The 11,410-nt window shown below is 40.2% G+C and overlaps 1 protein-coding gene across 1 annotated transcript in view; it reads left to right on the top strand.

Annotated features, from left to right (window-relative positions):
- Positions 1-11,410, top strand: part of PRDM2 (PR domain containing 2, with ZNF domain) — a 134,854-nt gene that overhangs the window by 26,738 nt on the left and 96,706 nt on the right. The window contains exon 4 of the mRNA XM_006883634.1: positions 11,208-11,334. Within this exon, the coding sequence (XP_006883696.1) occupies positions 11,208-11,334 (127 nt within the window). The remainder of the gene's footprint in view (positions 1-11,207; positions 11,335-11,410) is intronic.

The raw sequence follows: 11,410 nt of genomic DNA, 5'->3' as shown, positions 1-11,410 counted from the left end.
AGGATAGAGCAGGGTTTAGGGCTGTTGATAGGGTCGCTATGAGTCGCAAGCGACTCGACGGCACATAACAACAATAACAAATACACACACACATATATATTTCGGGAGTGGATGCCACTCCATTTCCATAATGTCTTGCCTCTGGAACTCTGTGAACATGGAGAAACAACCAAAGTTATACAAGTGTGTGGGTCTTTTGTTCATAGAGTTGCTATGAGTCATCTACAACTCAGTGGCACTTAACAACAATATAGATATGATTTATGATATATAACATGTTAATATATATATGACATATATATGTGATTACTTAACATTTATGAGAACTCACAGGACAGACTTTAAGAGTTTACAGTGTATTCGGGGTTTTTTTTTGGTGGCATCAAAATATGTTACAAAAAATAAAGAGTTGCTTGGGGTATTTTTATTTTACCGTGTATTTCAATTTTTATTAACTCACTTAACTTTCTTTATCTGTTCACTTATCTTTTCTGAGTTTAAACACATAGTTTTTCCTTTCTGAAATTTAATCCAAGAATGCTAAGCAGTACAGGGAGGGAAAAAAGAACAGTCTCCCTAGAATAGATAAAGGCCTTTTTGTTGCTGTTTTAATAGAAAATTGGGAAGTATACAGCTCAATTTTACAATTATCATCTTCCTTTGTCAGGTTTTTTGGTGGGTTTTGGGTTTTTTTTTTAAAACAACTTTATCTGTTGTTGTTTACCGTGGAGTCAGAACCAACTCATAGGTGAGATGTTGTTTTATCATGGGGTCAGAATCAGTCCAAACCTCTGGCCAATTTTCAGAGGCAGTTAATTGCATGGGAGGAGATTGCCTATCCTTCTCCTGTGCAGCTGCTGTTGGATTTGAACCATATGACTTCAGGATTGCAGCACAGCTTCTTGCCTCTTGGCCACCAGAGCTCCTTACGTGTTCAGTTTTGAAAGTTGTTCAGTAGTTAGAATATCAGATTGATTTTAATTTACTTATGTACCAACCCACCAGCCATCTGAAAAATCATTTGAAATTTGAGGTAAAGTGGATTTTGGTATATTTTTATATCAGGTTCTTTATAACAGTGGGTAACTTAGCAAATGAATGCTCTCTCCATGGCTGTGTTGGTATTTTACTTTACCATATAGCAGTACAATCATTTAGCTTTCTACAGAAGATTGCAGCAGAACAAACAGGGGAACATGAGATTTTATTCCTGGTGGCCTCTTAAAACTGTCAAGTGATATCTTCCAGCCAGTGTTCTTGTTATGCTGTGTTGTTTAGGGATATACTGTGAACAAATTATTACACTTTTCTTCATCTTTCATTTCTATATGCTTTTTATTTTTTTGTTTTATTTAAAACTTTATGTATTTCTGAGAACCATACTAATTGCAAATATTGATTCTGCTATTCAGAGAAATGAACAGAAGGTTTCAAAGGGCAGCTTAACAAGACACAGCAAAATATTATAACAAAATATGGAAAGATCAGATGGTAGAAAATTAAAAGGGATGAACTCACTCAGCATTTCTCAAACTGAAATGACTGAAACATAAATTCAAGCCTCGAGTTGCAATAGTGAAGGATGCTGTGGGCAAAATCTTGGACGATCCTGGAAACATCCAAAAAAGATTGAGGGAATTGCATAATCACTGAACCAAAAGCAATTGATTGACACAGAACTATTTCAGGAAGTAGCATATAATCAAGAACCCATGCTAAAGAGAGAACTTCAAGATGTACTGAAGGCAGTGGCAAAAAGTAAGATTCCCATGAACTGATGAAAGACCAAGTGACACATTTCAACAAACAGAGCTTTGAAACTGCCTACCAGTCTATGCCAAGAAATTTAGAAGGCAGCTATATGGCCAACTGATTGGAAGACATCCATAGTTTTTCCCATTCCCAATAAAGGTGATCCAAAATAATGTGGAAATTATTGAACATTATCATTAATATTACATGTAAGTAAAATCTTGATTAACCAAAACTACTGGAGCCGTACGTAAAGAACGGCCAGATTCCAGCTAGATTTAGAGGAGGTCATGGCATCAGGGATATCCATGTTGCTGTCAGTTGGATCTTGGCTGAAAGCAGGGAATACCAGAAGATACTTATCTGCGTTTTATTGAGTGTGCAAAAGACATTTGACTGTGTGGATCATAACAAATTACAGCTAAGATTAAGAAGAATGGGAATCCAAGAATACTTAATTGTGCTCATGCAAAACTTATATCTAGACCCAAGAGACTGTTGTGTGAACAGAGGAAGGGAACATTATTGTTGTTTATTGCCTTCGAGTCAAGCATGACTCATAGCGACTCTGGACAAAAGCCCTGAAGCCCCTCTACAACTATCAAATTTATAAGTCCATAGAGTTTCTGGAGGAATGCCATTTAGGAATTGGATGCCACTCCTGCTTCCAAACCTGTCATAGTATGTTATTGTTGTGATGTGCTGTTGAGTCACCTGCGATGCACAGTGACCCTGTGTACAACAGCTCTGAGTCTTTCCCTATCCTGAGCCAGTCTCACTAATTCTGACACACCAACCCCCATGGCCCCAGTTACTGGATCTTTTTCTATCTCATCCAGAGTCTTCCTCCCCTGCACTGTCCATCCACCCTTCTGAGCATGATGTCCTTCTCTAAGGACCAATTTCTCCTGGCCATCTTCCCAAAGTAAGTGAGGCAGAGCTTCAAAATCCTAGCCTCCAAGGAAAGACTTGGCTTCACCTTCTCGAAGACAGACCTATTTGTTTTCTTGATAGTCCATGGTATGTTCAAGACTCTTCTCTAGCACCACAACTTGACGGCATCTATTCTATCATCCTTAGTCATTGTCCAACTCTCTGAAGCATAACAAGTAATTGAGAAAACCATGACCTGGATTAGGAACACTTTTGTATCTAGACTGACATCATTGCTCTCCAGCACTCTGGAGAGGTCCACAGTAGCAGATTTTCCCAATGCAGTTCGTCTTTTGATTTCCTGACTGCTGATGTTAAGAGTGTTGATTGTGGATCTGAGCAAGCTATAATTGTTAATAACCTCAGTCTCTTCTCCATCTATTATTGTGCTGCCAATTGGCCCAATGATGACAATCTTTGGAATATTACATGGCTTAAAATCAAGAAAGGTGTGCATCAGGGCTGTACCCTTTTCCGTATCTCTCCAATCTTTATGCTGAGCAAATAATTCCAGGAGCTGGACTTTATGAAGAAGATCAGGATGGAAAAAAGACTCAACAACAACTTGTGTTAGGCAGATGACATCCTTGTTTGCTGAGAACAAAAAGGATTTTAAATGCTTGCTGCTGGAGATAAAAAAAATTACTATCTTCAGTATGGATTACATTTTAACATCAATAAAATCCTCATCACCGGGCCAATAAGCAACATCATGGATAGATTGAGAAAAGAATCAACACCCTTGGTCCTAGCAGTCAGAAATCAAAATATGTGTTACATTAGGAAAATCTGCTTATGAAGGACTTCTCCAAATTGCTAACGAGAAACTGTGTTAGTTCAAAGACTAAAGTTCACCTCATTTAACTCGTGGTCTACTCAGTTACTTGCTGTGCATCTGAAAATTGGACAGTGAATAAGGATGAGAGAAGAATTGATGCTTTTGAGTTATGTTGTTGGAGAAGATTAATGAGTATCTCAGAGACTCCAAAGGGACAAATTAAATATGTTTTGGACAGAGTGCAACCAGGATGCTCCTTAGAGGCAAGGATGTTGAAAACTTAGCTCACATTCTTTGGGGCATATTAGAAGGGTTTAGTCCTTTAAATCTGTTCAGCTCCTTAACTTCTTGATTTCTTCCCTTTGCTTTGGCTTCTCAGCACTCTAGTGCAATATTCAGAGTCTCTTCTGACATCCGTCTTGGTCTTTTCTTCCTCTTCTGTCTTTGTAATGACCTTTTGCATTCTTTCTGGATGATGATCTTAATATCAACTGGTCTGGTCTTCACTTATTAGTGTTCAAGGCCTCAAACCTGTTCCTGAAATGGTTTTGAAATTCAGGTGGAATAGACTCAATGTCAAAGTTTGGTTTCTGTGGGTTTAACCTTCTTTAGTTTGAACTTGCGTGTGAGTAGCTGTTGGTCTGTTCCACAATCAGCACTTGGCCTGATTTTCACAGCTGATGCTGAGCTTCTACAGGAGTCTACAGATGTAATCGATCTGATTTATGTGCATACCATCAGGTGAAATTCATGTGTGTAGTCTGTGTTTGATTTTTATAAAAGGTATTTGCAATGAAACATGTCCACCAGGAATGCATCCTATCTCCATACCTTTTCAGTCTGTATATGGAACATATCATCCAGGAAGCTGGGCTCTTTGAGGAGGAATGTGGCTTCAGGATTTAAGGAAGACTCATCAACAGCCTGTATTATGCAGATGACACAATCATGCTTGCTGAAATTGAGGAGGACCTAGGCATAACTTCAAGAAAACAAAAGATTCTCACCAAAGGGCCAACTAACAAAATCATGATAGACGGTGAAGAGATTGAGATTGTTAACAGCTTCAGTTTGCTTGGCACCACAATCGGTACACTTGGTACCAGCAGCCAAGAAACCAGAAGACTAATTGCATTGAGAAAATCTGCTGTCAGGGACCTCTCCAAGTACTGAAGAGCAACCTTGTCAGCCCGGAGACTAATGTGTGCCTGATCCAGCCATGGTCTTTGCAGTTACTTGCTATGCATCAGAAAGCTGCACAATGACTAGAGATGATCAAAGGAGAATTGATGCCTTTGAGTTGTGATGCTAGAGAAGAGTACTAAATATACCATGGACTGCTAAGAGAACAAACAGGTTTATCCTAGAGACAGTGAGACCAGGCTGCTCTTTGGAGGCAAGGATCCTGAACCTCCATCTGACATACTTTGGACATGTTGCAAGAAGGGACCAGTCCTTGGAGAGAGACATTATGCTTGGGAGGGTAGAGAGACAACACAAGAAGACCCTTGATGAAATGGATTGACTCAGTGAGTAGGGTAAAAGGGGGTAGGTGTGTAAGAGACAATGAGGTTGGCTCATTATATAGTAGGGTTTAGAACTCTTGGACATAGGGTTGCTATGAGTCGCAAGGGATTCAAGGGCACATAACAACAACAACCCTTGGGAAAAATATATCCCATCATGCTTTGAAAGATAGAGGGTCAGCAAGAGAAAGGAATATCTTCAACAACATAGACTGACACATTGATTGTAGTAGTGATCTTTAGAATAGAAAAATGTTGAGGATGACATCAGATAAGATAAGGTTCAGATCCATTATTCATAGTGTCAGTATGTGTTGTAGGAAATTTGATAACACCTAATAACAACAACATTCCATAAATTTGTGACTTATGGCAAAAATTGAGTAACACAGATTACTGTATTTTATGGAAATAACATGTTTTGTTTTGGTTTTTTTTTTTTTTCAAATTACCATCCCCCTTAGGGTTTTTGGAAAATTGTACAAATTTTTTTTTTTTATTTTTTAAAATTGTACAAATTTTTGTGTCCATTATACTTATATGCTGCCTTTTATGTAAGTGAATTACACATGAAAAGTGTGGTACACATTTAGTAGTTGTTGTTAAGTCTCATTGAGATGACTCATTGAGACCCTATGAACAAAAGACCTGAACCCTGTACATTTAGTAGTAGTGAGATTTAAAAACAGTAACAATGAAAAAGCTCTTCTTCAGAAGTAGCTCGTCAAAGGAACAAAGTCATTGGTATAGGTATTATAACTCATTATGTTTTTCTATATTAACTTAAGATTTTTATCTTTTGTTTGTGTTTTACTGATTCAAGAAGGGAAATAATACATTAGTTTGAAGGCAGGTTTTAGCCATCCCTGTGGGAGGAAAGGAAACAGCGACTGGTTCTTTCACTCGAAGTCTAGAATATCTTGTGTTGGAAGCTCTGGTGATGTGGTAAATTATGTAGTGCATTGCTGACAGAAAGACTAGCAGTTTGAATCCTCCTGTTACTCTGCGGAAGAAAGATGGGCAGTTTTATCAAGGAGATCAAAAGGAAAATTGTCAAGTGTATTTGAAGAGGGAAGAGACCCTGAGTAAGCAAAGCACTTCTGAGAAACAAAAATGACGTGGGAGGTGGAGGTATAGCAGTTCCTGACCTCAAAACCTACTACAACAGTAGTAAACAAAACAGCATGGTACTGGTACAAAGACAGGCACATAGACCAATGGAACAGAATTGAGAATGCAGAAATGGACCCAGCTATCTATGGCCAACTGATATTCAACAAAGAAATAAAACCTATTAAATGGGGAAATGACAACCTCTTCAACAAATGGTGCTGGCAAAACTGGACTGCTACATGTAAAAAGCTGAAAGAGGATCCACATCTCACATTATACGCAAAAATCAATTCAAGGTGGATCAGAGACCTGGGAGTAAAGCCCAAACCATAAAATTCATCAGAAACAAACTGGGATCAAGCACAGATGGCCTAGTCTATGGTATAAAGAGACTGTCAAATACAGGCAGAAATGTACTATCTGGAGAGGATAAAATTGATGAATGGGCATCTAAAGATTATCCCTGTGTGCATCAAAAACTTTTTTAGCAAAGTGGGGAAAAAAAAGGCCTACTGACTGAAAAAACATTTGGCAATACCAGTTCAGACAATGGTCTCATATAAAAAGTTTACAGAACTTACAAGGTCTGCACAAGAAAAAGACTAATACAATTACAAAATGGGGAAAAGATATGGAAAGACTTTTCACAGAGGAAGATATTCAGATGGCCAACAAACACATGAAGAAATGCACAAAGTCACTAGCAGTAAGAGATGAAAATCTAAACCATAATGAGATGCCATCTCACTCTAGTAACAGTGGTAAAGTTTAATAGGACAAGTAATAAATGTTGGAGAGGATGTGGCAAGATTGGAACTTTAATACATTGTTCGTGGGATTGTAAAACGGTACAACCACTCTGGAAGGTAGTTTGACATTTCCTCAGAAAGCTAAACATAGACATTCCATATGACCCGTGGGATTGTAAAATGGTACAACCACTCTGGAAGGTAGTTTGACATTTCCTCAGAAAGCTAAACATAGAAATTCCATATGACCCAGCTATTTCACTGTTTGGCATATACCCCGAGAAAATGAGTTCTGAGGCACAAGTAGAGATTTGTACACTAACATTCATAGCTGCATTATTCACCATCACAAGAACATGGAAACAGCCCAGATGTCCAACCACAATTTGAATGGATTGAGAAATCATGCTACATTCAAACGATGGAATACTACACAGCATGCAGGAGCAATTTTTGTACATCACTACTTAACTTTGGAGGGACTAGAGCGCTGTATGCTTAGTGAACTAAGTCAGTCCTATAAGGACAAATACTGTTTAAGACCATTATTGTAGAGTGTGTATGAAGATGCAGGGGGCTGAGGGTGGTTTTTTTAACCGTCACACAATTTGATGGGTAGAGGGCGGGGTCAATAAAGGATATGGGAAAGATCTGTGTGTAAAGCAGTGTATACAAATTTTCTAAGTAAACCAGTATAAAAGAAAAAAAATTATTTAAATTAGAAAAAGAAAAATAGGCCATCTCCTGTAGACATGTACAGTTTTGGAAAGCCAGTGGTTGGCTGCTAGGAGTTGGAATGGCCTAGATAGCAGTGAATGGGTCACGTAGCAAAGGAAATAGTGGCTGATTCTTTAATTCTAAATACAGTGGAATATTTTGAAATTAGAAGATGTACACATGGATCATAACTTGTTATATGTGGATCATAACAAGTTAAAGTTTACATTGAGAAGACTGGGAATCCCAGAGCACTTAACTGTGCTCTTGCAAAACCTGTACCTAGTCTGAGTCTGTTGTGTGAACAAAGCAAGGGAATACTACATGATTTAAACTTGAGAAAAGAGTCCCTCAGGGATGTATTCTCTCTCTCCACACCTATTGAGTCTGTATGCTGAGCAAATTATTTGAGAAGCTGGACTCTATGAAGAATGTGGCATCTGGATCAGGGAGACCTGATCATGCAAATGACACAACCTTGCTTGCTTAAAGTGAGGGAATTTGAAGCACTTGTTGCAGAAGATCAAAGAATAAAACCTTCAATATGGATTGCATCTCAGTGTCAAGAAAACAGATTCTAACCACTGGACCAATAGGCAACATCATGACAGATGGAGAAAAGATTGAAATTGTCATCAGCTTCATCTTATTTGGATCCACAATTAACACCCTTGGTATCAGTAGTCAGGAAATCGGGATATGTATTGCACTGGGAACGACTGCAGTTAGGGAACTCTAAATTATTGAGGAGTGATGATGTCAGTTTGAGGACTGAGGTGCATCTGATTCAGGCCGTGATCTTTCCAGTCACTTGCTATGCATCTGAGAGCTGGACAATGAATAAGGATGACAGTAGAAGAATTGATGTCTTTGAGCTGTGATGTTGAAGAATGCTGAACATCGACTTCCAAGAGAACAAATAGGTCTTGGAGAGGGTGCAGCCAGAGTGCTCTTTGGAGGCAAAGATGATGCGGCTTCACCTCACAAACTTCAGGCATGTTACTAGAATGGGCTATTCCTTGGAGAGGGACATGTGCTCAGAAGGGTAGAGGGTTGACAAAGGAGAGGAAGACCCTCAATCAGGTAGAATGACATGGTGATTGCCACAGTGGGTTCAAAGGTGTTAGGAAGTGTAAGAATGGCACAGGGTAAGCAGAGTTCAGATCTGTTCTTTATACGGTCGCTATGGGTTGTACTTGACTTGATGGCACCTAACAATAATAATAATATATCATGAGGTTCTGCAGAGAATGGAATGATTTTCTTGGCCTTTCTCTAGACTACCAAGTATTTTAAAGTAAGACAATACCTTGTTTCTAAAGTGACATTTTAATTTTTTCCTTTTAAGAAAAGAACAAGTGTATTATGTAACCATATAGCAATAATGGAAGTCAAGAAGGTTAACACTGAGACAAATATTATTAGGTGATCTAAGTATCTGATTCATGTTTTGTCAGTTCTAATTACATCCTTTATTGGTTTGAATCTCTTCAATAGTTTGGGCTCTTTGGCCTTCTTAGTTTGGGATCCCTGGCTATGCATTTCATAACCTTCTCAGTTCAGGTGTACAGATGAGTTATTTTGTAAAATACCCTATAATTTGGCCTTGTCTGGGGTTTTTCCATATTTAAAGTCAGTTTATACATTTGACAGAAATTGGCAAGTAGTGACATTCTGTTCTCTGTGCATCTTATCAGGAGGTATTTAACACTTCTATTTTTTTCCCTAATTATAAAATAACTCTCTGTCCCCCTTAGGGAGCTCTGGTGGCCTAGTGGTATGTATGCAGTCGCACTGCCAATTCAAAGGCACACGGTTCTAAACCACCAGTTGCTCCCTGGGAGAAAGATAGGCAGTATCCTTTTGTGCAGTTTATAGCCTGTGAAAATCTGGTGACGGGTCAGTGGTGAGTCTATTCCATCTTGACAGTCATGCCCCCCTTTGTAATTTATAAATATTTGTGAGGTCAACTTTTCAATGTCCAAATATTGTTAGCCCTCATATTTACATCCTACTCATTTTAACCTCCATTGATGTCCTTCCTGAGTTACCAAATGCGATGCTTGCCAATTCGTGATTTTCTAATTCCAACATTTCTCTTTCATTAATTAGTTGAGATTTTCTTTTAAGGAGAGAAAACATTCTGTTATTTACTTATATCAGTTAGGGATTCTTATTCATTAGTATCACTCATGAATTCTTATTTTAGTCATGGTTTTAGATGAATTTTACTTGTATCCATACCTTGGAATGTTGTGAACAAATGAGTGATTGTGAGAGACATAAGAATCCATTTCTCTGAATTCTTTTTTAGGGTTTGATCTTTCCATTAGGGAGGCTCCAGTGGCTCAATAGGTAGGGAGTTCTGCTAACCCAATGGAAATTTGGGTTTGTTTTTTTGTTGTTTCAGTTTTCCTTTGGGGAGAACGAAGGGCAATTTCTTCATAATCTATTTAGTCTCAGAAACTCAGTGGACGGTCAGTTATGAGTCCATGCAGACTCAGTAGTGTTGTCTTGAAGCTTTCCATTCAGCATACTTTTCCTTAGGGAGTTTTTATGGGTAAGGAGTTGCACAGCCAATCCAAAAGCTGGAGATTGCAATCCACCAGCTGCTCTGCCCGAAAAAGAAGGGCAGTTTCCTCCTGTGCTATTTACAGACTGAAGCCCTCTGGATGGTTGGCTAGAAGTCAGTTCAGACTCAATGGCAAAGGTCTTATTCTAGGTGTAGTCAGTATGTAGTGGTCTGTAACCTGTCATATATGCCCACTTAATATGTAGTGTTTTAGGCTGGCAATACAGGTATATTATTTTCAGACATACCCTTCTATATGTATTTATAATCTTCGTGTCTGGCACGAATGTCAAAGCAGTGAACTCAGCTTTTCCACGGTCCCCAGCAAGCTAGTAGGAGTGAGTGAGCAGAGAATATATTGGTAGGACCTACTTTGCACTGCCTTCTCTTTTTTTCGCATTTCTGGATGATATAAATAGCAGTACATTTATAACTGTGGAACAGCACTCAGTTCTTCCTTGTGATCTTGCTTAACTTGCTCTTGGAATGGAAACGTGTGCTGATAATTAGCATTCAGCACCTCTTCCTTCCTTTGCCGCCTGGTTCTTCTTAATTATGCTTTAAATTTCTCACCAATTTAGGTTTCGTGGGCAAAACTGTTTGATGCTTTACCCTCCCCCCGCGTGGGCAGCAGGAGGCTTTGAAAAGTACGATTTGAGAGCATATGGCAGTTTTGAATTGAAAATGATCGGTATTTACGGATATTCGTATCTGTCGGTGTGTGCTCGCGTCGCGTTGCCGGAGTCCCTAGTGGACTCAGAGGGGGTTGACCCTCCATAGTGCATTCCTACCTTTATTTCGGTCCTTGAGATGCTTTCACCGCGGATCGCAGCAGCGTCCCCCACTGCCGCCGCCGCCGCCGCCGCCGCCACCGGGGAAGTGAGGTCCTCCTTCCAGCAGAGGGTTCCTTCCCCGGCGGCGGCCGGCGGAGAAATATGCGCGGCGCCGGGGCCAGCTGTTTGCGATCGGCGCCGCGGCTCCCGCCCCTGGCCGGGCGCCCGCGCCCCGCCCCCCACCAACAACCGCCGCTCTGATTGGTCCGGTGCTTGTCTCTTCTCTCCGCGCAGCCAATCGCGCCGGGCGAGGAGCTCCTGGTCTGGTACAATGGGGAAGACAACCCCGAGATAGCAGCTGCGATTGAGGAAGAGAGAGCCAGCGCCCGGAGCAAGCGGAACTCCCCGAAAAGCAAGAAAGGTAGGACCTGCCGCCGGCCGGGCGCCACCTGAATCGGGCAGCCGCCGGCCTGGGCCGCCGGGGGCGGGGAGGGGGG

Source organism: Elephantulus edwardii, unplaced genomic scaffold (genome assembly GCF_000299155.1).
Source record: "Elephantulus edwardii isolate Elephantulus edwardi_28Jun2011 unplaced genomic scaffold, EleEdw1.0 scaffold00028, whole genome shotgun sequence".
Classification (NCBI taxonomy): Eukaryota; Metazoa; Chordata; class Mammalia; order Macroscelidea; family Macroscelididae; genus Elephantulus; species Elephantulus edwardii.
The sequence above is the reverse complement of the archived record's forward strand: the minus strand, read 5'-3'. Positions and strand labels throughout refer to the sequence as shown.